Below are 27,319 nucleotides of genomic sequence, written 5' to 3' on the forward strand. Positions count from 1 at the left end.
CTGTTCAGATCCCTCACGATCAGGAAAAAGAGGCCACCCGTCAGGGATACTTATGCATTACTTCATGAAAATTAAGTTCATAAATCCTCATCAACAAATGGTGTGTGAACTGCAATACTACAGAGCTAGTGGTGTAACTGTGTACATACGTTACATTACTTGATCCTGAGTTATATTCTTATTAGACTCCAGAGCTGAACTCACTATTCCATCCTGTATTATACCCCAGAGATGTACTCACTATTCTGCTGGTGCAGTCACTGTGTACATACATTACATTACTTATCCTGTACTGATCCAGAGTTACATCTTGTATTATATTCAAGAGCTGCACTCACTATTCTGCTAGTGGAGTCACTGTGTACATACATTACATTACTTATCTTGTACTGATCCAGAGTTACATCTTGTATTATATTCTAGAGCTGCACTCACTATTCTGCTAGTGGAGTAACTATATACATACATTACCCATCCTGTACTGATTATGAGTTACATCCATATTATACTCCAGAGCTGCACTCACTATTCTGTTGGTGGAGTCACTGTGTACATACATTACATCACTTATCCTGTACTGATCCAGAGTTACATCCTGTATTATACTCCAGAGCTGTACTCACTATTCTGCTGCTGGGGTCACGGTGTACATACATTATGTGACTTATTTTGTACTGATGCCGAGTTAAGTCCTGCATTATACTCCAGAGCTGCACTCACTATTCTGCTGCTGGGGACACGGTGTACATAAATTACGTGACTTCGTCTGTACTGATGCTGAGTTAAGTCCTGCATTATACTCCAGAGCTGCACTCACTATTCTGCTGCTGGGGACACGGTGTACATACATTACGTGACTTCTTCTGTACTGATGCTGAGTTAAGTCCTGCATTATAATTCAGAGCTGCACTCACTATTCTGCTGCTGGGGACATGGTGTACATACATTACGTGACTTCTTCTGTACTGATGCTGAGTTAAGTCCTGTATTATACTCTAGAGCTGTACTCACTGTTCTGCTGGTTTCTACTGGGATCAGTCAATGCTCACCTGAGCTCCTCTGTGCTTTACTGATATCTGGGAGCTTATCGTACTTAAGACTACTGTGCCTATTATATACACAATACTTTCACCACAGCAAACTGTATAAAGACACTGAACCAGCAGTAAGTCCTAACAGAGCCTATGGACAGGGTTTGTCATCATGAGACGGCCCTTTAGGTTAGTGCAGATGATGCTTTGTTTCGGGGCCCTGCACATGTGATGGACGCCCCCCTGGAGCTCATGGAGGTAATCAGGTAATGCTCTGAGCCTGTGACAGATATAGGATTAGCACGCAGGAGATAGCCAGCTGAGCCCAGATTTCTAACAGGTCTGACTGGGATTAAAGTTTAACACTGTAAACTGCAGCTGGGACCAGACGAGGAGAGAGGATCAAGCAGAGACCTCTGGGACGGACCCCCCGTACTGTCGCTCCTATTGTCCACAGGCACAAAAGTGACATGGCCGACAGACAGCATCACTGCCCCTCACTTCCTCTGTGTATTTCAAATGTCCCTCTCTCAGCTCTGGAGTATAATACAGGATGTAAGTCAGGATCAGTACAGGATAAGTAATGTATGTACACAGTGACTGCACCGGCAGAATACTGAGTACAGCTCTGGAGTATAATACAGGATGTAACTCAGGATCAGTACAGGATAAGTAATGTATGTACACAGTGACTGCACCGGCAGAATAGTGAGTGCAGCTCTGGAGTATAATACAGGATGTAAGTCAGGATCAGTACAGGATAAGTAATGTATGTACACAGTGACTGCACCGGCAGAATAGTGAGTGCAGCTCTGGAGTATAATACAGGATGTAACTCAGGATCAGTACAGGATAAGTAATGTAATGTATGTACACCGTGACTGCACCAGCAGAATAGTGAGTGCAGCTCTGGAGTATAATACAGGATGTAAGTCAGGATCAGTACAGGATAAGTAATGTATGTACACAGTGACTCCACCAGCAGAATCGTGAGTACAGCTCTGGAGTATAATGCAGGATGTAACTGAGGATCAGTACAGGATAAGTAATGTAATGTATGTACAGTGACTGCACCAGCAGAATAGTGAGTGCAGCTCTGGAGTATAATACAGGATAGAACTCAGAATCAGGATAGGATAAGTAATGTATGTACACAGTGACTCCACCAACAAAATAGTGAGTGCAGCTCTGGGGTATAATACAGGATGTAACTCAGGATCAGTACAGGATAAGTAATGCATTTTATGTACACAGAGATTCCACCAACAGAATAATGAGTGCAGCTCTGGAGTATAATACAGAGTGTAACTCAAGATCAGGGACAAGATAAGTAATGTATGTACACAGTGACTCCACCAGCAGAATAGTGAGTGCAGCTCTGGAGTATAATACAGGATGTAACTCAGGATCAGTACAGGATAAGTAATGTAATGTATGTACACAGTGACTCTACCAGCAGAATAGTGAGTGCAGCTCTGGAGTAACACAGGATGCAACTTGGGATGAGTATACAATACGCAGTATTCTATAGGATCAGTACAGGATAAGTATTGTAATGTACATACAGTGAGACTCTACTAGCAGAATATCGAGTGCAGCTCTGGAGTATATAACACAGTATGCAACTTGGGATGAGTATAGGATATAATGGGTCTTTAGCACCAATGCTTGAGCTGTTAAAATCATCCTACTCTTCGGGAGCCACTGTGTGTCAGGTACAGCATGCACACCTATATGTATGGTGTATGCATGTGGTCAGGTGTCTGGAGGAGCTTTAGAATCATGATTTTTTTTCTTCCTACAGTTGAATCCAAAGTTTTAGTACAATGAAGGAGGATCATTGGTGGCACAGTGAAGGATGCTGGCGTCTCTCGGGGGCCCTTCTCATCTAGTGACACAGTGATTACGATCCATCAGATACGAGGACTGTCTGCACGTGATTATCTTATGTATTAGATAAAGGTGGTGAACACTGCGGTAATCCTTAATCACTCCGCTGTAAAATGGGAGCGCATTAAATCATCATAGTACGCTGAGCGATGCTCTGAGGAAACCGGAGACGAGTGTGAACCCTGTAATCAATAACCATACAATCTCACATTAATTAGCTAAATATGTTTATGATGGCGTGAAGGACGCAGGTAACCGCAATGCTGTGATCGGGGGTAACGTTACAGCGAATAATTATAGGCTACCGCCACTGTCTGCACACGGTATAATGAGTCTGACATATCTGTGCAGCCTCTACAGCTATTATTCTGAGGGTGCAGGGAGGGTCATTTCATGTTGCTGAGCAACCACATTACCGACTGACTACCATCAAGCTACACTGGATCTCCTGGCGCTAGAAACCACCAAATTTAATTTAATCCCCTGCTAAAGAGAGTCTATCCACGCCCTGTATGGGCTGTAAGAATGTACAAGGAATTATCATGGATGATAGGAACGTGTCACCGAGGTTCCTTGCCTCGGTGGAGTAAGAGCATTTTTTTTTGTGTCAGCAGCAGTTGCTGTTTGACACCTTAATACTTAGTATGGCTGCATAGCTGATCCGGTACAGCTCTTACTGGAAGTAGTCAAAGTGCTGGGTGGGTGACTACTCCCCATGTTCCAGGCCGGGTTTTGCCAGGCCTAAAAACCAGCCAGCACTGTTAGGTGAGGAGGATTACCTCAGTCTGATAGTGGAGCTCAGGAGGTGTGTGTGCTGGGATCTGAGGCTTGTGCCTGCTGGCGGGCCCCCTAAAAGCCTGCTATGGACTGCTGGAGGCAGCACTGCCAACTAGGTGATTTTTGCTATGTGGACTTTCCATTGTGTGTGAACTAACACCAAGACTGCAAAGTGACGTTTTGTTTTTGCTTTATGTGTGAATAAACACGAAGTTTGATTTAAGAACTGGTAATTTGCCTCTGTACTGCGTCCGCACACCCTGTCTAGCCAGAGCGAATCCCCACAATTGGTGGAGGATGCAGGGCAAGAGCAGTGAGGCTGGCGTGAACGCCGATATTTTTGGGTTCTGCATTTTTCCAGGCACAGTTGTATGTCGTACATTAAACCAGCTGTATTACAACCAGTGCCCCACGACAAAATGGAGGCTGTTGTGAAGGCCCTCATGGAGGCTAATCTGCAGCAGCAAGAGACAAACCTGCACCAACGCAAGGCTAATAAGCAGCAGCAGGAGACCAACCAGTTGCTACTACAACATGTGATGGCTTTGCAGACAGCAGGAGCAACCCAGAGTGTCCACGATGCCCGGAAAGCAGTCCGTGCCGCGATCCCCAAGATGACACCCGCAGATGACATCAAAACCTACCTGGCGATGAATGAGAAAGTGGCCATCAGGGAGAAGCTACGCAGAGACCAGTGGGCTGAGGTTGTCGCTCTGCTCCTGGCATCCGATTCCCAGCGAGTGTATTTCTACTTGCCGGACGATCAAGCGGCTGACTACCAAAAACTAAAGGGTGAGATTTTGGCAAGACTGGGGGTGAATGTGTTGGTCCGGGCCCAGCGGGTACATTAGTGGGGGTTTAAGCCGGCGGAGCTTGTGAAACCCCAGTATTATGACTTATTCTACCTCTTGCAAAAGTGGCTACAGCCTGATGTGCTGAGTCCCATGGCTATGCTGGATAGACGATTGGCTGATATGTTCTGGAGGGCTCTGCCACCCCCTCTCCAGCACTGGATCGGCCAGGTGTCTCCTGGCAATGCCCTGGAAATGGTAGACCTGGTGGAGCACTACAAGGCTACTAAGAATCTTACGGGGGGTTCTTTTGGGAGGAGGGCAGTCAAACCCCGTAAATCTCCATCCCAGACCTGGCGACTTGTACCAACCAAACCCACCCGGGATGTACCCCCTAAGAACCTGGCTCTGATAGTTTGCTCGCAGTGGCAGGAGCCACATCAGGTGGAACCCATGGATACTAACTATGGCTACCGTCAGTCGTTATATGCCAGGAAAATGTGTGCAGCAGGTACCCCAGAAACTCTAAACCACTTTTGCCAGTTGGAAGTGGGAGACACTACAGCGGAGGCTCTGCTGGACTCAGGGAGTCTGGTGCCCCTAGTAAAGGTTCCCCTGGTACAGTCCACGGAGTATACTGGCCGGAAAGTCAGTGCATCCATGGAGACTTTAAAGACTATCCCACCTCCCTAGTGTGTCTCTAACCACATGGGCCAGCAGGTGCACTCACGAAATTTACACTACGAACTTATAATAGGGAGAGAGTTCCCGGCACTGTGGCCTGCTACGAGAGTGACTGATACCTATGAGACAGGGGTAACCCCAGCAGAGTGGCCTGGCTCCAGGGGAGGCCAGAACCCTGGGAACACAAGGCCAAAAAGCCAGCGGTAGGGGTGACCCCCACTTCGGTGGAAAAGGGGGGGACAACCCCGCTGAATATAACGGTGGGAGATGTAGAGGACTTGGCGCCGGGGCCTGAGCTGGCAGACCTTAATGTCTCTGGGGATAATTTTGGTACTGCACAACTCCGAGACCCAACCCTATCCCGAGCTTGGGGAAATGTATTAATAGTAGATGCTGAACCAAAACAACCAGGGGCAGAGTCGTGTTTCCACATTTTGTGGTTCATCAGGATATGTTGTATCGGGTAAACCAACTGCAGGGTGAACATATTGAACAGTTAGTGGTGCCCCAGGCTTATCGCAAACTCGTGTTAGAGTTAGCCCACCAACATGTTCTTGGGGGGCATCTGGGATTGCAGAAAACACAGGACCGGATACTACAATGGTTTTACTGGCCCAGTGTGTTTAGAGAGGTGGATGAATTCTGTAAGTCTTGCCCAACCTGCCAGACAACTAGCCCCCAGCACTTTTCCGCAGTCCCTTGGTACCTCTTCTGATCATCGAGGTACCATTTGAGCGAATCATGATGGACCTCGTAGGCCCAGTACCGAAGTCCGCTAGAGGACACCAACACATCCTGGTCATCCTAGATTACGCCACTCGGTACCCGGAGGCAGTGCCACTGCGACATATAATCGGCTAAACTGATAGCTAAGGAGCTAATTGAAATGTTCTCCCTAGTGGGGCTACCTAAAGAGGTGCTGACTGACCAGGGGACCCCTTCTATGTCTAAGATCATGAGGGAGCTCTGTAAGTTGCTGCATATCAAACAGTTACGGATGTCCGTTTACCATCTGCAAACGGACGGTCTGGTTGAAAGGTTTAATAAAACATTAAAAACCATGTTAAAAAGGGTGGTGTCTAAAGATGGGAAGGACTGGGACCTTCTTCTGCCCTATCTCATGTTCGCTGTGCGAGAGATGCCCCAGGCCTCTACTGGGTTCTCGCCCTTCGAATTGCTATATGGCAGACCTCCTCGTGGTTTGTTGGACGTAGCCAAAGAGGCGTGGGAACAACAACCCACTCCGCATAAAAATGTCCTTGAGTATGTTACCAAGATGCAACAGTGGATAGAGACCATTTTGCCTCTTGTCAGGGAAGCCCAGAGTCGGATATATAATCGGCAGGCTTGGGTCTGGATCTTTAACTCGGTGATCGGGTTTTGGTTCTGCTGCCGACCCTGGACAGTAAGTTCCTGGCCAGGTGGCTTGGGCCCTACGAGGTACTTGAAAAAATTGGAGGAGAGATAAATTACAAGGTACACCAGCCAGGGAGGCGAAAGCCGGAGCAGGTGTACCATGTGAATCTACTCAAACCGTGTAAAGATAGGGAAACCTATACTGAAGACAGCCCGTGGCCAGGTTTTCTAGGGGACGCGGTTTCGGCCCCTCTGTCTGAAGCAAGGGAAGCGGCTGCCACAGTAAGAAATGCTTACAGCCTCTCCTCTAAGCAGGCTCAGGAGGCCAGGGAGTTTATTAGCCGGAACACGGATGTGTTTTCGGATCTCCCTGGACGCACTTCCACAATTCGGCATGACATTGTCATGGATCCTCAGGCGAAAGTCCGGCTAAAACCATACCGGGTACCCGAGGCTTGGGGACAAGCCATCTCAGAGGAAGTGCAGATGATGCTGAGGCTAGACGTCATTGAGGAGTCTAAAAGTGAGTGGGCAAGTCCTATAGTGCTAATACCCAAGCCGGACAGGACACTCCGGTTCTGTAATGATTTTCGTAAACTGAACTAGATTTCCAAATTCGATGCGTATCCCATGCCCCGCGTGGTTGAGCTTATTGAGAGGTTAGGACAACCCCATTATTTTTCTGTTTTGGACCTCACGAAAGGGTACTGGCAGGTGCCCTTAACGGAGGCTGCCAAAGAGAAAACTGCCATTTATCACACCTGAAGGGCTGTATCAGTACAAGGTGCTACCCTTTGGTCTGCATGGTGCCCCCGCCACTTTTGAACGGCTTATGGACATTGTGCTGCGTCTACATCGTCGGTACGCTTCGGCTTACCTGGACGATATTGTCCTCCACAGTACTGATTGGGAAAGTCACTTACCCAAAGTACAGGCTGTAGTGGACTCCCTTCGGAACGCTGGACTGACCGCTAACCCCAAAAAATGTGCAATAAGGTTAGAGGAAACTAAATACCTAGGCGCAGAGTGATCAAACCAAAAGTAAACAAAATAGAGGCGATAAGAAATTGGCCCCGACCTGTCACCACTAAACTAGTAAAGTCATTCCTAGGAATGATAGGCTATTACATAAGATTTATTCCCCACTTTGCTACTGTAGCCACGCCATTGACAGGGCTCTAAGGGACACAAGTCAGTGATGGTTCCGAGACCAGGTACAGTATAGTGGAGAGAGTGTTCCTGGCTATCAAGTGGGCACTCGAGTCTCTCCGCTATTATTTGTTGGGGAGAACATTCCGCCTGGTGACTGACCGCTCCCCTCTCAAGTGGATGAGCCAGGCCAAAGAGAGAAATGCCAGAGTCACCAGGTGGTTCCTGTCCTTACAAAACTTTAAGTTCTCTGTAGAACACAGGGCAGGCCGGTTGCAGGGAAATAAGGATGCCCTGTCCAGAGTATACTGTATGGCATGTGTTCACCCCCTCAGGGTTGAACAAAGGGGGGAGGTACGTAAGAAGGTACAAGCAATCATCTTGGATGATAGGAACGTGTCACCGAGGTTCCTGGCCTCGGTGGAGTAAGAGACAGTTTTTATGTGTCAGCAGCAGTTGCTGTTTGACACCTTAATACTTAGTATGGCTGCATAGCTGATCCGGGACGGCTCTTACTGGGAGTAGTCAAAGTGCTGGGTGGGTGACTACTCCCCATGTTCCAGGCCGGGTTTTGCCAGGCCTAAAAACCAGACAGCACTGCCAGGTGAGGAGGATTACCTCAGTCTGACAGTAGAGCTCAGGAGGTGTATGTGCTGGGATCTGAGGCTTGTGCTGTGCTGGAGGGCTCAGACCAGTCTGTAAGGGAAACAGGCCCCCTAAAAGCCTGATATGGACTGCTGGAGGCAGCACTGCCAACTAGGTGATTTTTGCTATGTGGACTTTCCATTGTGTGTGAACTAACACGAAGACTGCAAAGTGACGTTTTGTTTTTGCTTTATGTGTGAATAAACACGGAAGTTTGATTTAAGAACTGGTAATTTGCCTCTGTACTGTGTCCGCACACCCTGTCTACCAGAGCGAATCTCCACAGGGCCTAATAGTTCATTGGGCACTGTATGAAAGGAATTTCACTGTCTAGTCAAGGGTGTGTATACTTTTGCAACCACCAGCCATTGCTTCAATTCATTTAAACTAAGATGAAATCTGGATTTTAATTGGTTGGGAATAACAAGTAAGGATACGTTGGTTGGGAATAACAAGTAAGGATACGTGTACTTTTAGAAAATAGTATAAAAAATGTCCTAATGTTTTGTGTACGCAGCTCTTATGCAGACCCATGTGTAGTCTGACTTTACAGTCGTGTGTTCCCCCACCCCTTTTTTTTTTAAGTTAACCACAGAGAATAGAAGAGAAGGCGGAGAAGAGAGTGTGACTGCAGGATCAGACAACACTGTGTTTCTTTGTAGTCTGTAACCATGGAGACACATAGTTCTACAGATGAGCTATTTGCTTTGGATACCCCAGGTTGGCGCCACTCAGCCAATCAGTGACTGCAGCGGTGACCTGCCTCAGCGACCTGCCTCAGCCAGTAGATGGTTTAGTGGCCCTCTGCTGGTGTTTCAGAAAAAAATGTTAATACAGCTCCCATGCAGACCTTTGTGTCTCCAAGGTTACAGACTACAAATGCTTCTGGAGTGTTGAGCTGGGACCAGACCAGCAGCAGATCGATAAGGAGGAGTATGCCTTAGTTTTTATTTTTCAACCCTTTGTAGAATTCTTCTTCTATGAGCCACAACAGAGACTTGCTCTGTATTAGCGGCGTTCGTTGTGCTGGACTTAAAGGGGTTCTCTGGGCTTTTAATATTCATCAATATCAGATCGGCAGGGGTGCCAGGTGTCATACTCTGATATTGATGACCTATTCTATGGCAAAGCAGCAGGGAGCAAAGAGAAGGGTGACGGCACATGCACAATGCGCGCGCCTTCCATTCATACAGCTGATCGGCGGGAGTTCCTGGTGTCAGACCCCCGCCAATCTGATATTGATGACCTAACCTGAGGATAGGTCATCAATATTAAAAGCCCGGAGAACCCCTTTAACGCATCTTTGTATATATTACATTTACCCTGCAGCGCGCCCTGGGAATTAAATGCCTGGCTGGCCCAAGGGGTGCTGGGAGCAGGAACCACATTCTTAGAAAGGCTGTACAGGGGATGTCGTGGAGACATCTGCAAGAACCTTTGCTTTAAAAAGTGTCAGTCAGGGAGGGTGGGGCAGGTGTTCTGAATACACTACATGCAAACCGAAGGAACCCGTACACACTACATGCAAACCAAAGGAACGCGTACACACTAGATACAAACCAAAGGAACCCGTACACACTACATGCAAACCAAAGGAACGCGTACACACTAGATACAAACCAAAGGAACCCGTACACACTAGATGCAAACCAAAGGAACCCGTACACACTAGATGCAAACCAAAGGAACCCGTACACACTAGATGCAAACCAAAGGAACCCGTACACACTAGATGCAAACCAAAGGAACCCGTACACACTAGATGCAAACCAAAGGAACCCGTACACACTAGATGCAAACCAAAGGAACCCGTACACACTAGATGCAAACCAAAGGAACCCGTACACACTAGATGCAAACCAAAGGAACCCGTACACACTAGATGCAAACCAAAGGAACCCGTACACACTAGATGCAAACCAAAGGAACCCGTACACACTAGATGCAAACCAAAGGAACCCGTACACACTAGATGCAAACCAAAGGAACCCGTACACACTAGATGCAAACCAAAGGAACCCGTACACACTAGATGCAAACCAAAGGAACCCGTACACACTAGATGCAAACCAAAGGAACCCGTACACACTAGATGCAAACCAAAGGAACCCGTACACACTAGATGCAAACCAAAGGAACCCGTACACACTACATACAAACCGAAGGAACCCGTACACACTAGATGCAAACCAAAGGAACCCGTACACACTAGATGCAAACCAAAGGAACCCGTACACACTAGATGCAAACCAAAGGAACCCGTACACACTAGATGCAAACCAAAGGAACCCGTACACACTAGATGCAAACCAAAGGAACCCGTACACACTAGATGCAAACCAAAGGAACCCGTACACACTAGATGCAAACCAAAGGAACCCGTACACACTAGATGCAAACCAAAGGAACCCGTACACACTAGATGCAAACCAAAGGAACCCGTACACACTACATACAAACTGAAGGAACCCGTACACACTACATACAAACCAAAGGAACCCGTACACACTAGATGAAAACCAAAGGAACCCGTACACACTAGATGCAAACCAAAGGAACCCGTACACACTAGATGCAAACCAAAGGAACCCGTACACACTAGATGCAAACCAAAGGAACCCGTACACACTAGATGCAAACCAAAGGAACCCGTACACACTAGATGCAAACCAAAGGAACCCGTACACACTAGATGCAAACCAAAGGAACCCGTACACACTACATACAAACTGAAGGAACCCGTACACACTACATACAAACTGAAGGAACCCGTACACACTACATACAAACCAAAGGAACCCGTACACACTAGATGAAAACCAAAGGAACCCGTACACACTAGATGCAAACCAAAGGAACCCGTACACACTAGATGCAAACCAAAGGAACCCGTACACACTAAATGCAAACCAAAGGAACCCGTACACACTAGATGCAAACCAAAGGAACCCGTACACACTAGATGCAAACCAAAGGAACCCGTACACACTAGATGCAAACCAAAGGAACCCGTACACACTAGATGCAAACCAAAGGAACCCGTACACACTACATACAAACTGAAGGAACCCGTACACACTACATACAAACCAAAGGAACCCGTACACACTAGATGCAAACCAAAGGAACCCGTACACACTAAATGCAAACCAAAGGAACCCGTACACACTAGATGCAAACCAAAGGAACCCGTACACACTAGATGCAAACCAAAGGAACCCGTACACACTAGATGCAAACCAAAGGAACCCGTACACACTAGATACAAACCGAAGGAACCCGTACACACTAGATACAAACTGAAGGAACCCGTACACACTACATACAAACCAAAGGAACCCGTACACACTAGATGCAAACCAAAGGAACCCGTACACACTACATACAAACCAAAGGAACCCGTACACACTAGATGCAAACCAAAGGAACCCGTACACACTACATACAAACCAAAGGAACCCGTACACACTAGATGCAAACCAAAGGAACCCGTACACACTAGATGCAAACCAAAGGAACCCGTACACACTAGATGCAAACCAAAGGAACCCGTACACACTACATACAAACTGAAGGAACCCGTACACACTACATACAAACTGAAGGAACCCGTACACACTACATACAAACCAAAGGAACCCGTACACACTAGATGAAAACCAAAGGAACCCGTACACACTAGATGCAAACCAAAGGAACCCGTACACACTAGATGCAAACCAAAGGAACCCGTACACACTAAATGCAAACCAAAGGAACCCGTACACACTAGATGCAAACCAAAGGAACCCGTACACACTAGATGCAAACCAAAGGAACCCGTACACACTAGATGCAAACCAAAGGAACCCGTACACACTAGATGCAAACCAAAGGAACCCGTACACACTACATACAAACTGAAGGAACCCGTACACACTACATACAAACCAAAGGAACCCGTACACACTAGATGCAAACCAAAGGAACCCGTACACACTAAATGCAAACCAAAGGAACCCGTACACACTAGATGCAAACCAAAGGAACCCGTACACACTAGATGCAAACCAAAGGAACCCGTACACACTAGATGCAAACCAAAGGAACCCGTACACACTAGATACAAACCGAAGGAACCCGTACACACTAGATACAAACTGAAGGAACCCGTACACACTACATACAAACCAAAGGAACCCGTACACACTAGATGCAAACCAAAGGAACCCGTACACACTACATACAAACCAAAGGAACCCGTACACACTAGATGCAAACCAAAGGAACCCGTACACACTACATACAAACCAAAGGAACCCGTACACACTAGATGCAAACCAAAGGAACCCGTACACACTAGATGCAAACCAAAGGAACCCGTACACACTAGATGCAAACCAAAGGAACCCGTACACACTAGATGCAAACCAAAGGAACCCGTACACACTACATACAAACTGAAGGAACCCGTACACACTACATACAAACCAAAGGAACCCGTACACACTAGATGCAAACCAAAGGAATCCGTACACACTAGATGCAAACCAAAGGAACCCGTACACACTAGATGCAAACCAAAGGAACCCGTACACACTAGATGCAAACCAAAGGAACCCGTACACACTACATACAAACTGAAGGAACCCGTACACACTACATACAAACTGAAGGAACCCGTACACACTACATACAAACCAAAGGAATCCGTACACACTACATACAAATCAAAAGAACCCGTACACACTACATACAAATCAAAAGAACCCGTACACACTACATACAAACCGAAGGAACCCGTACACACTACATACAAATCAAAAGAACCCGTACACACTACATACAAACCGAAGGAACCCGTACACACTACGTGCAAACCGAAGGAACCCGTACACACTACATACAAATCAAAAGAACCCGTACACACTACATACAAATCAAAAGAACCCGTACACACTACATACAAACCGAAGGAACCCGTACACACTACATACAAACCGAAGGAACCCGTACACACTACATACGAACCGAAGGAACCCGTACACACTACATACAAACCGAAGGAACCCGTACACACTACATACAAACCGAAGGAACCCGTACACACTACATACAAACCGAAGGAACCCATATACAGTACATACAAACCAGAAAAAAAAACATACACATCATATACAAACCCAAGAAACTTCATTACCTGCCAGAAAGAGATATGGCTGTCTTTGTTTGAGTAGGTAGCGAGATAGCGTCCATCAGGGGCGAAGGAAACCGACGTAATTGGTCCTTTATGGCCGTGAATATTCTGCAAAATAAAGTGAGAAACACATCAATATCTAAGACGATAAGAAAAGTCCAGAAAAAAAACAAAAACTAAAAAAAACTAAAAGAAATGGCCCTTCTGTTAGTATGCGGAGGACGGAGGGAAACACTGCGTCTCCCGGAGGTGCGGTATGAAAGCAGCGTCTCCTATCTTCTGCTACATGAAATATTAAATGATGGAGGCGGAGGTGATGCGGGATGCGCGAGGCGGAGGTGATGCGGGATGCGCGAGGCGGCGGCGCTGGTTGTGAAGTTTATGGCTTTGATTTGAAGTGTAAATACGTCCAGCTGCGCTTCCTTCAGATCAGACCATTGTCCAAAGGCTCCTTAATCCGGGAGGCTCTTGATCTGTGCTGATTAGCGATGCCTCCGTGCCGGTGTCTTACACGGCTTCCTAAGCTGCTCTGCTACACCAAACGGCATAACTTATTGGCGCGGCTTTGATAAAACTTTGCGACAAGACATTCCATCTGTTCGAGGGGAGAAGCTGTTCCACTGGATAATCATCTCATCAAATCCTCGCAACCTGCACAAAGACCCCCCGCTACCACCTCCTGATGTCAGCAAGCTTTTATATCAGGCAGAGATGTTGCCGAGCCCAGTTTGTTAACAGTGCTGAGCAATAACGGAACAGCTTTCTCTGCAGTCCTATGTAAACCGTCAGATAATTGCTTGCGACATCAGGTGTACTATGTGAAATTACAAACTCAGCACTACTACATCTGTGGTGGGCTCTCCACCTGAACTACTGTTTTTTCATATCAGAGTGCTATGGACTAGGGGGCCTTATAATATGTAGCAGAGCACAGTTTGTCACTCTGCACTGCTTGAACAGCATGTGGTGACTCGGAGATAGAACAGAGCCGTTTTTTTTCTGCAGTCCCATGTAAACCTCCAGAGAAATGTTTGTGACAACACCCTGTACCATGTCAAATGACAAATCTAGCTCAGCTACATCTGTATAGTGCACTCTCCTGTAGCGACAGTCTCCTGATGCCAGCAATCTGTCATATCAGTTTGCTATAGACTAGGGAGCAGACAGAGAGGTAGCAGAGTTCAGTTTGTCACTTAACTCTTTCGGGCTACACTGTTTGGGGTATAAAGGAGGAGCTTCCTTTGCAGTCCTATGTATACTGCCATCAGGTGTACTATGCAAAATAAGAAACCCAGCTCTGCTACATATGTACAGTGCTCTCTACTTGAGCTACCGTCTCCTCATATCCATGTGATATGTACGAGGGGGCATTATAAAGATGTAGCAGAGCTTAGTTTGTCACAGCATGGAGTACCTTTTTCGGCAGTCCTATGTAAATATGCAACTGATTGTGATATACCCAGGTCTGCTCTATTAGTATAGCGCTCTCCATTTGAACTACTGTCTCCCGATTGTAGCAAACATTCATATCAGGGGGTAGGTGTAAATGTAGCAGTGCTGAGATTGATACCTCTTTTAAGGGCAGTGTTCTAATAGTGGAGTAGATTTCTATGCAGTCCTATGTAAACCTCCACATGTTACATCAGTTACATGAATGTGGCTGCACCCAGATTACAGTGTGAGCGCCCCCTAGTTAGATTAGTGTAATGCAGGCTAAATGCTACAACCGCTAGACCTCAAGAGCCCCATCGATGAGCAGCAATCACTACTCATAAGAGGAAGGGATAGAAAATATGAGCCACCAATGGAAAGTTAATGGTGGCACAAGGTTATACCACCACCCGGGACAGTAGGCCTCCTTTTGGTTGCCCCTGAAGGACTATACAGTTGGCAGCTGTCAATCCTAACCCCCACCTTCCCAACAAAACTACTGTGCTACAAATACAAAAACAGCACCACACCTGTCCATAGGTTGCGTCCGGTACTGCAGCTCAGCTTCTATGAAGTGATTAGGGTGGATCTACAATACCACACACAACCTGTGGACAGGGGTGACACCATTTGGCACACTTATGTGGCCATCAGTGGCAGACAATAGTGTTCAGTGATGAAAGCAGGTTCTCACAGGAGGACTGGAGATCACCTACTGCCATCATACATAGTGGTGTCATGGTGTGGGGCGCGTTCCTGTCTGGTATTCATGGAGGGAACATTGTCCAGCCTTCAGTATGTCCAGGAGATTGTAAAACCAGTCCTACTGCGTTTTTTAACTCAGAAGATGTGATGTTCCAACAAGATAACAGTTACACACTGCCTGCTCTACACAACGTGTTCTTCAGGGTCTCCAGCAGCTCCCCTGACCAGCCCCATCACCAGATCTCTCCTCCGATGAGAATGTCTGGGACTGGATGGGGCGACTGATCTCCCGTGCACAGCACCCAACACCCACCTTGTCTGAACTACGGCTCCAAGCTGAAAGAACTTGGAATGACCACAGGAGGATATCCAGCATCTGTATGACCACTGCCTGCCAGAGTGGACACCTGTATCACAGCAAGGCGAGATGTCAACCAGTATAAATGTGACCTCAGCATATAACCTGCTGCAGAACCCAGTATAAAGGGGGCACCACCTTGTGTGATCATTGACCAAGCACCACTAGCCGTTTATACTTTGTCAGTCACTTGTGGTGGAGGTCCGATCCCCGGGTCCGCCACAGAACAGCTGTTTTACAAGGCACCAACGCTCGCAGTAGTGTCTTCTATGTGCTTACCAAGCATTGTATAGCGGCTGTGCTTGGTATTGCAGCTCAGCCCCATTTGCTTCTATGGGGCCATGTGACCGATGAACATGATGTCACTGGCCTAGGCGAAGTTGGAGAAGGCTGTGGCCCTACTGTGCGCACCTCTGCCACCTGACCCCCAACAACCAGATACTGGTGACCGATCCAGAGCATAGGGGTCATCAGTAAAAATATCTTGGAAAACCCCTTTAAGTTTTTTAAGTGTTCTTTTTTTTCATTTTCTGGTAGGAGAGATTGATCGATAGATAAATAGATATGAGATATAGATTATAGATAGATAGATAGATAGATAGGAGATAGATAGATAGATAGATATGAGGTAGATAGATAGATAGATATAGATAGATAGATAGGAGATAGATAGATAGATATAGATATGAGATAGATAGAGATAGATAGATAGATATAGATAGAGATAGATATATAGATATACACACATACACAGGTGAAAATCGAAAAAATTAGAATATCGTGCAAAGTTCATTTATTTCAGTAATGCAACTTAAAGAGGACCTTTCACCAGGATACATGTATTGAAATAGTAATATTACCTAATGAAATAGACATTACCCCCAGTGATGTCTTTCCACTTTTTTATTTATTTATTTTTTTCAAAGGACCCCCCTATTCGTCCTCTGTGGTCCCCATTTGATTTGGCGCCTCATATGCTAATGAGGCGATTCGGGTCAACCAGGCAGGGACTTGAATTTGTCCTGGGCGCGGTAATCCTCTCCCTGACTGCGGCGCATCCAATCATCCAATCGCAGCTCCTTCTCCCGCGAGAACTTGAGCTCCTTCTCCCTGGCTAAGAGCGAGGCGCTCTGATTGGATGCGCTCGCAGCCAGGGAGAAGATAACTGCGCCCAGGACAAATTCAAGTCCCCGCCTGGTTGACCCGAATCGCCTCATTAGAATATGAGGCTCCAAAACAAACGGGGACCACAGCGCACAAATAGGGGGGTCCTTTGGAAAAAAAAAAAAAGCGGAAAGAAATCACTGGGGGCCGCACTGTAAGGTAATATAACCATTTCAATACATGTATCCTGGTGAAAGGCCCTCTTTAGGCCTCATGCACACGGCCGTTGTTTGGGTCTGCATCCGAGCCGCAGTTTTGGCGGCTTGGATACGGACCCATTCACTTCATTGGGGCCGCAAAAGATGTGGACAGCACTCCGTGTGCTGTCCACATCCGTTGCTCCGTTCCGTGGCCCCGCAAAAAAAATATAACCTGTCCTATTCTTGTCTGCGCTTTGCAGACAAGAATAGCCAGTTATATTAAAGGCTGCCCGTGCCGTTCCGCAAATTGCGGAACGCGCACGGACGCCATCCGTGTTTTGCGGATCCGTGACTTGCGGACTGCAGAACACACCACGGTCGTGTGCATGTAGCCTTAAAATGTGAAACTAACATATGACTCATTACAGGCAAAGCGAGATATTTCAAGCCTTTATTTAGATGATTATGGCTTACAGCTTATGAAACCCCAAAGTCTCTATTTTGAGGTACCCCTTGCTCAGGGGGTATGGATTAATTAGCCGATTAGAATGTGACACTTTGAGCCTAGAATATTGAACCTTTCACAAAATTCTAATTTTAAGCTGCATTACTGAAATTTTGCACGATATTCTAATTTCTCAAGTTTCACCTGTAGATGGATAAATAGATTCTAGATAAATATGAGATAGATATTAGATAGATCTGGAGAAAAAAAACCGAACATTTCTTCTTGACGTTGGGTGCGATGTTATTTCGTCTCCAGCACACCTGTGGATTACGTGTCTCCTCGCCATCTCGTGTAACTCCCCTTCGCAGTTTTACGCCGCGGGGTCATGTGATTTCTCAGCCCGGGCTTCCAATGAGAGCTGAAAGTGACCTTGGCGCGCAGCGTACAGAAATACATTTGTGGGGGCCACGGCCGCTGCTGTCAGTCAATATCTGCCTCTCATCTGTTACCCGGCCGCCCGCTGTGCCTCCCTCATTACAATTTGCTTTAGCTTCCTGGGCAAATGACAACCACAGAATGAAGCCGCTTCTTACTGACTGGAGGTAATCTACTACAACAAGTGACAGCTGCAGTCAGCCGAGTGCTCCGGGCCCCCGGCCCCGTTAACCCTTTACACCCTGAGCACAGTATATACTGTATATGTGTGTGTGTGTGCAGTATGTGTCAGTGAGGTACACTGCAGCCAGACACTGAGGTGACATTATTCTGCAGCCGGGCTGTGTACACAGTGATACTATGTAGACTGTAAGCCCTCACGGGCAGTGCCCTCATCTTCTGTACCAGTCTGTAACTCGCCTTGTTCATGCTTAGTGCAATTGTCTGTATTATGTATGTAGGTGTATGTGTACAGTGTGTGTGTACAGTGTATGTAGGCGGTATGTATGTTTAAGTGTATGTGTGTACAGTATGTGTGTACAATGTATGTAGGTGTATGTGTATACAGTATGTGTGTACAGTGTGTGTGCATAGTGTGTATATGTGTGTGTACGTACCATGTATGTGTACGTGTGTGCATAATGTGTGTGCATAATGTGTGTGTACAGTGTGTGTGTACAGTGTGTGTGTACAGTGTGTGTAGTGCGTGTACAGTGTGTGTAGTGTGTGTACAGTGTGTGTACAGTGTGTGTGTAGTGTGTGTACAGTGTGTGTGTATGTAGTGTGTGTAGTGTGTGTACAGTGTGTGTGTAGTGTTTGTGTACAGTGTGTGTAGTGTGTGTACAGTGTGTGTACAGTGTGTACAGTGTGTGTACAGTGTGTGTAGTGTGTACAGTGTGTGTACAGTGTGTGTACAGTGTGTGTAGTGTGTGTAGTGTGTGTGTAGTGTGTGTGTACAGTGTGTACAGTGTGTGTAGTGTGTGTGTACAGTGTGTGTAGTGTGTGTGTACAGTGTGTGTACAGTGTGTGTACAGTGTGTGTAGTGTGTGTGTACAGTGTGTGTAGTGTGTGTGTACAGTGTGTGTAGTGTGTGTGTGTACAGTGTGTGTAGTGTGTAGTGTGTGTACAGTGTGTGTGTACAGTGTGTGTAGTGTGTGTACAGTGTGTGTAGTGTGTGTGTACAGTATGTGTACAGTGTCTGTACAGTGTGTGTAGTGTGTGTGGTGTGTGTACAGGTGAATGAACACAATGGAAACTCTGCTCCTTAGACAACAGTTCTGTGTAAACACGACCATCGTACTGACGGTAGAAATATCCAGAGAGACACAAGAGATCAATGTCAACCAAATAACTGATGTATATAGAGAGAGATATCCGGGAAGGGTCTGATCTCCCCCCAGACTTCACCTCCATGGAGGAGGAGAGACTCTCCATACTGCTGGGGAAGAGGAGAACACACCGGCCACAGCAGCACAATATGTCAGTGCCTGCCATAGACAGAGGAGCCTGATAGACCATGGACTCCTATACCCCCACCCTGGGCGTGTCCCTATGCCCATTCCTATCCGATTATTTCCTACTTACTTGGCAACGCTAATATCTATGTAGTCCTGTCAATAAAGTATATTTGAATTATATACAGATATGAGACAGAGATGATTGATAGATGGACAGACAGACAGACAGCCAGGAGCTTACTGCTGTCCATTACATTGCATGTAAGGTTTGAGGAAATAAATAGAACAGCTCACAATTACCACATAACTGTCAGGGAGACATTAGCGGGTAACATATGAGAAGAAACCGGACAGCGAGGGGCCCGTACACTGGTTATGCACAGAGGACCTCGCATGTCTGTCTCCACCCCGACAGGGTGTTCTGGAGCTGAAGACGGGCACTAGAGTAAAATATGTCACTTACAGACCACCTGTGCCCGGTCTGACCTGAATACCCGCCTACCATGTGTGCCTGGTCTGACCTGAATACCCTCCTACTACGTGTGCCCGGTCTGACCTGAATACCCTCCTACTACGTGTGCCCGGTCTGACCTGAATACCCTCCTACTACGTGTGCCCGATCTGACCTGAATACCCTCCTACTACGTGTGCCCGGTCTGACCTGAATACCCTCCTACCCTGTGTGCCCGGTCTGACCTGAATACCCTCCTACCCTGTGTGCCCGGTCTGACCTGAATACCCTCCTACCCTGTGTGCCCGGTCTTACCTGAATACCCTCCTACCATGTGTGCCTGGTCTGACCTGAATACCCTCCTACTACGTGTGCCTGGTCTGACCTGAATACCCTCCTACTACATGTGCCTGGTCTGACCTGAATACCCGCCTACCATGTGTGCCCGGTCTGACCTGAATACCCTCTTACCATGTGTGCCTGGTCTGACCTGAATACCCTCCTACCATGTGTGCCCGGTCTTACCTGAATACCCTCCTACCATGTGTGCCTGGTCTGACCTGAATACCCTCCTACTACGTGTGCCTGGTCTGACCTGAATACCCTCCTACTACGTGTGCCTGGTCTGACCTGAATACCCTCCTACTACGTGTGCCCGATCTGACCTGAATACCCTCCTACTACGTGTGCCCGGTCTGACCTGAATACCCTCCTACCCTGTGTGCCCGGTCTGACCTGAATACCCTCCTACCCTGTGTGCCCGGTCTGACCTGAATACCCTCCTACCCTGTGTGCCCGGTCTGACCTGAATATCCTCCTACCATGTGTGCCCGGTCTTACCTGAATACCCTCCTACCAGGTGTGCCCGGTCTTACCTGAATACCCTCCTACCCTGTGTGCCCGGTCTGACCTGAATACCCTCCTACCCTGTGTGCCCGGTCTGACCTGAATACCCTCCTACCATGTGTGCCCGGTCTTACCTGAATACCCTCCTACCATGTGTGCCCGGTCTGACCTGAATACCCTCCTACCATGTGTGCCCGGTCTTACCTGAATACCCTCCTACCATGTGTGCCTGGTCTGACCCGAATACCCTCCTACCATGTGTGCCCGGTCTGACCTGAATACCCTCCTACCATGTATGCCCGGTCTTACCTGAATACCCTCCTACCATGTGTGCCCGGTCTGACCTGAATACCCTCCTACCATGTGTGCCCGGTCTTACCTGAATACCCTCCTACCATGTGTGCCCGGTCTGACCTGAATACCCTCCTACCATGTGTGCCCGGTCTTACCTGAATACCCTCCTACCATGTGTGCCCGGTCTGACCTGAATACCCTCCTACCACCTGTGCCCAGTCTGACATGAATACCCTCCTACTACGTGTGCCCGGTCTGACCTGAATACCCTCCTACCATGTGTGCCTGGTCTGACCTGAATACCCTCCTACCACCTGTGCCCGGTCTGACCTGAATACCCTCCTACTACATGTGCCCGGTCTGACCTGAATACCCTCCTACTACGTGTGCCCGGTCTGACCTGAATACCCTCCTACTACGTGTGCCCGGTCTGACCTGAATACCCTCCTACCACCTGTGCCCGGTCTGACCTAAATACCCTCCTACCATGTGTGCCCGGTCTGACCTGAATACCCTCCTACCATGTGTGCCCGGTCTGACCTGAAAATCCATCACTGCCATCAGCACATTCACAACGATCAGAAGGAGGTTATCAGGCACTGGTGCTCTGGTCCAGTGTGGTCTAGTTTGTTACAATGTGTCAGTCCGGAGTCCAGGCGGTTTAGCTCACAGAGCATTGTCTACTGGATACTTCTCTGCTAGTTTGTTACAATGTGTCAGTCCGGAGTCCAGGCGGTTTAGCTCACAGAGCATTGTCTAGACTGGATACAACTGTTCCCACTTCACAGCTGAGAGCAGGACTGGCTATGGACAGGATTACTAACTGTGAATGGAAGCAAGAGTGTTCTCATTCACTGACTGCAAACAGATTCTTGAAAATGGTAACTAATTGAAACTATGGGGGTTATTTACTAAGACCGGCGTTTCAGACACCTTTCCTAATAACCCCTATACCTGGCGGTGGATGTGCTGAAGTTATTAAGAGGGGCCGGCCTCTACATAACTTTGGCGGATCTACCGCTGCTTCTAAATGTGAGACCGCTTTCTCGATGTCTTACATTTAGACCATTTTCTACTCGTAAAACGTGCGTAGAAAATGCTAAATGATACGGGTCTGCCGGTCCGTCCTCGTCCCCACCGCGGCCACTTTTTTAGACCTGGTTTGAGCGGGGAATCCACCATGTATCTCCAAAAACGGATTGGTCGCTACGGTTCATTGTACCTACCGAGCTGTCAGCTCTGCTCCATGTTCATAATCACAGAGTGGTGAAACATTACAGGATTTCCAAAAGAAACTGTCTGCAATAATTGAAAAACTACAACTCCTTGCCTGTCCTGCCAGCTAGCATGCTGGGGGTTGTAGTTTTGTTACCGCTGGTGAGTTGCACTTTGAAGACCACTGCTCTATAGTGTCATAAAGTTTGCTATAGCAACCACAAAAGGTTACAATATCAAGAAAAGAATGTAGTAGAGTTGAACTTGTCATTTAAGAATCATGCACACGACCGTATCAATTTTGTCCATGTGCATCCCGCATTTTCCGCACATTCTTTTTTGCAGGGGCGTGGCACAGACGTCCGGATACAGACAGAACATGAAGCGCTGTCCGCATCTTTTATGGCCCCACTGAAATTGACACCATCAGCAGTATAGTGAGTGCAGCTCTGGAGTATAATGCAGGATATAATTCAGGATCAGTACTTGATAAATAATGTAATCTATATACACAGTGACTGCACCAGCAGAATAGTGAGTACAGCTCTGGAGTATAATACAGGATGTAACTCAGGATCAGTACAGGATAAATAATATATGTACACAGTGACTCCACCAGCAGAATAGTGTGTACAGCTCTGGAGTATAATACAGGATGTAACTCAGGATCAGTACAGGATAAATAATATATGTACACAGTGACTCCACCAGCAGAATAGTGAGTGCAGCTCTGGAGTATAATACAGGATGTAACTCAGGATCAGTACAGGATAAGTAATGTATGTACACAGTGACTCCACCAGCAGAATAGTGAGTGCAGCTCTGGAGTATAATACAGGATGTAACTAAGGATCAGTTCAGGATAAGTAATGTAATGTATGTACACAGTGACTCCACCAGCAGAATAGTGAGTGCAGCTCTGGAGTATAATACAGGATGTAACTAAGGATCAGTTCAGGATAAGTAATGTAATGTATGTACACAGTGACTCCACCAGCAGAATAGTGAGTGCAGCTCTGGAGTATAATACAGGATGTAACTCAGGATCAGTACAGGAGAAGTAATGTATGTACACAGTGACTGCACCAGCAGAATAGTGAGTGCAGCTCTGGAGTATAATACAGGATGTAACTCAGGATCAGTACAGGATAAGTAATGTAATGTATGTACACAGTGACTGCACCAGCAGAATAGTGAGTGCAGCTCTGGAGTATAATACAGGATGTAACTCAGGATCAGTACAGGATAAGTAATGTAATGTATGTACACAGTGACTCCACCAGCAGAATAGTGAGTGCAGCTCTGGAGTATAATACAGGATGTAACTCAGGATCAGTACAGGATAAGTAATGTAATGTATGTACACAGTGACTCCACCAGCAGAATAGTGAGTGCAGCTCTGGAGTATAATACAGGATGTAACTCAGGATCAGTACAGGATAAGTAATGTAATGTACACAGTGACTCCACCAGCAGAATAGTGAGTGCAGCTCTGGAGTATAATACAGGATGTAACTCAGGAGCAGTACAGGATAAGTAATGTATGTACACAGTGACTCCACCAGCAGAATAGAGAGTGCAGCTCTGGAGTATAATACAGGATGTAACTCAGGATCAGTACAGGATAAGTAATGTAATGTACACAGTGACTCCACCAGCAGAATAGTGAGTGCAGCTCTGGAGTATAATACAGGATGTAACTCAGGAGCAGTACAGGATAAGTAATGTATGTACACAGTGACTCCACCAGCAGAATAGAGAGTGCAGCTCTGCCGTATAATACAGGATGTAACTCAGGATTAGCACATGATAACTCATGTAGATTATAGCTGTAGTTGGTGTCCAAAAATATATGTTTTAATATATTTGCTGAATTGTAAATCTCTCAGGGGCTCTTTCACACTATATCAATACATTAGGTGTAACTGTAATAGAACCTCAGACAATACATCTTATGAAGCTAGGCCACATGACATGCTCAGCCCTGCTACATCTGTGCACAATCCACGCAAGCAACTAAGACAACTAGAGTCCCACTGGCGCTGACAGCACATCTTGCCTTGGAGCTGTAATTTACCATGGCTGCAAGTCACACTGACAAAGCTGCCCCAGGAGTCCTCACCTAGGAGCTAAATATCCCTGTTAGCAGGGTCCCTGCCCTGGGGGTATCAACCCGGGCCGCCCAGACAATGAAAATAATGAAAGCGGGATTATTTATTAATGACTCCGGCCTCCATCACCGGACCAGCACCAGATTAATCACACTAACAATCCTCTTCATTTTCAAGGGGCGCCATCCTCTGCTGTTTGGCCTGAGGTTTTTGGCAAAGAGACTTTGATGAATAGTCCCCGACACCACTGATAACACACACGGGGCATCTTCTCCGAGGTCTATCACATAACCAGGAAAACTAAAAGCTGACCATACAGATGTAGCAGTGCTGAAGCCACGTCTGGCCACACATTGCCCCTGCTGGCCAAATGAAGTATAACATGGTGGCCATGCGGATTTGGCTCATGGAGGGGGACCTCCAACCCCAATGATGTCTTCACGAAAACCATGGCCAGCCTGCACGTTCCTCAGTCTTGTCCCATTTTGTTATATCCATATTGCAAATCATCTTCTTATACTGTATACCAGGGTTGCTCAACCTGCAGCCCTCCAGCTGTTGTAAAACTACAACTCCCACTATGCCCTGCTGCAGGCTGTCCGAGCATGCTGGGAGTTGTAGTTTTGCAACAGCTGGAGGGTCGCAGGTTGAGCATCCCTGCTGTATACAGTTATGAAATAATAGTTTGGCTATGACGCGATGTACTACTGGGCCTATTGTCCGCCACCTCTAGCCTTACTCAGAGATTCAGGTCTCCATCTGTTTCTTTGAGATCTCCATCAATAAGCTGGAGCACAGGGCGGCTACAAAGAGGGTCTCACTTTGGAGGACCCGACACACCGAGCATTATGCACACAGCCATTTGATTTCAATGATGGCCGTGTAATGCTTCAGTTCTCCTGCGGAGGCACTGCAGGGGTGTTGAACAGCGGTTGCCAGGTCCCGCCCACAGACTGCAGCTGATTAATAGGGCTCTAGGCAGAAGATTATGCTGTAATAATCTCATTTTTGGGCAACCCCATAACTAAATGGGTTTTGTCACAGAAGACTTACATTTTACAGTCATATCAGATGTTGGACTATGCTCGAATACTGGACTTCCTGGACTATCCAGCAGTCACATACATAGGATTTAATAGACTTGGAGGAATTGTTTTCACTCCCATATTCTGCTCAGTGTCACCCCAATGGTTGGTTCAGTGACCTTTAAACGGTTGTCCAGGATTTGTGGTCTATCCTCAGGATAGGCCATCAACATCTGATCGTTGGGACATCCAGCACCCTCCGCCGATCAGCTGTTACGTTGCAGATTCGACATTGGGGTGTGGGACCCCCACTGATCTGATATTGATGGGCTGTCCTGAGAACAGTCCATCAGTATCCAAATCATGGACGACCACTTTAAAAGGGTTGTGCTTTTTTCCCCGTAAACAGCGCCACTATTGCCCATAGGCTGCATATGGTATTGCAGTTCAGTATAATTTAATTTCACCCATTTAGGGCGCACAGATTTTTGTATTTATTTTTTTCCTGTCAGCAATTATAGGGTATAACCTATTGATCTTTTTGGTTGCAAGGGTGCCATTTGTTTTTGGGTTTTGTTTTTATCGCAATCATTTTTATTTTACAATTTTTTTTGTCCCAGTATGTCTATGGGCCTTGGGTACTACAGTGTAATATACCTGCTGCCCAAAATGGACAGTCATTCTATTCTAGGTTCCGTGTTTGGCAGAGCCTAATACAAGTACAAGGAAAGGCAGACCTTCATTAGGCCCCTGGTTGCCATGGAAAGAATGAGGAGCCTATAGAGGGAGTCTCATCCCTGTGCCTAACCACTTAGATGCTGCAGTTGTTATTGTCTGTGGCATCTAAGAGGTTAAAAGCCCGAGAATGAAGCTAGCTCTGATCCCAGTCGCTGCAGCAGGGCGCACTGCTGAAGGCATGGGCCGAACCAATTACAGGACAAAAAGGGGGAGATTTATCAAGACCGACACTTTCTGCGCCTGCACTGTCGGAGGAAGGCATCGAAGGAGCAGGCTCTGAGCTGCAGTAGATTTATGGCTTCATTTGCACCAGTCAACTGGTGAAAATAAAAATGAATTTGTCTTGGGTGTTGGTCATGCCGCTTTCCATGCCCACTTTTTGGAAAAGTGGTCAGGGCAGTGTAAAAAGAGGCACTTTTTTTTTTCTTCAAAAAGTCACATCTAAAAAGCCACAAACGCACAGCTTGCAACTTTTTTGCGCGAAGGAGATGATAAATCTCCCCCAATGGGTTTGATGAGATGGGGCTGTAGTACCAGACCAAACTTATGGACAGAGGTGGCGCTGTTTCTGCAAGAAAGCAGCCATCTGCATACAAGCCCTTTAAGACGCGCTGCCTTTTGTCAAACCGTCGCAGCAGCTTCCAGTCCATTTATACCTATTTAGGCAGAGACTGGGAGAGTGAAGTCGGCGGCCCCCGGTACGGTTTTTTACCAGGCGGTAATTGTAAAGGTTACCGCTCTGTAAGTGTTGATTAAAAAATCCATCTGCTGGGCTAAAGATGCCATTTCCCCTTTTAAAGGCACAGGCCTATGTGCGCTCGCACGCAACAAAACAATCAACAAAAACACGTTCTCCGGGGAGCGGCGCGTGCTACTGACGCTCTCCGGGGACCGCGGACAGCTGCCTTAACCTTTCAGCAAAATTTGTCTCTCTGGAAAAGCCTATGAATAATTTCAGACACAATTCCTGTAAATTTCCTTGCGCACCGCCAGCCGCAAAGG

General features: G+C 46.9%; 1 protein-coding gene across 1 annotated transcript in view; it reads right to left on the bottom strand.

Annotated features, from left to right (window-relative positions):
• WDR7 (WD repeat domain 7) overlaps positions 1-27,319 on the bottom strand; it is a 248,640-nt gene that overhangs the window by 3,941 nt on the left and 217,380 nt on the right. Inside the window, exon 13 of the mRNA XM_044283454.1 lies at positions 13,503-13,607. Within this exon, the coding sequence (XP_044139389.1) occupies positions 13,503-13,607 (105 nt within the window). The remainder of the gene's footprint in view (positions 1-13,502; positions 13,608-27,319) is intronic.

Source organism: Bufo gargarizans, chromosome 1 (genome assembly GCF_014858855.1).
Source record: "Bufo gargarizans isolate SCDJY-AF-19 chromosome 1, ASM1485885v1, whole genome shotgun sequence".
Taxonomy (NCBI): Eukaryota; Metazoa; Chordata; class Amphibia; order Anura; family Bufonidae; genus Bufo; species Bufo gargarizans.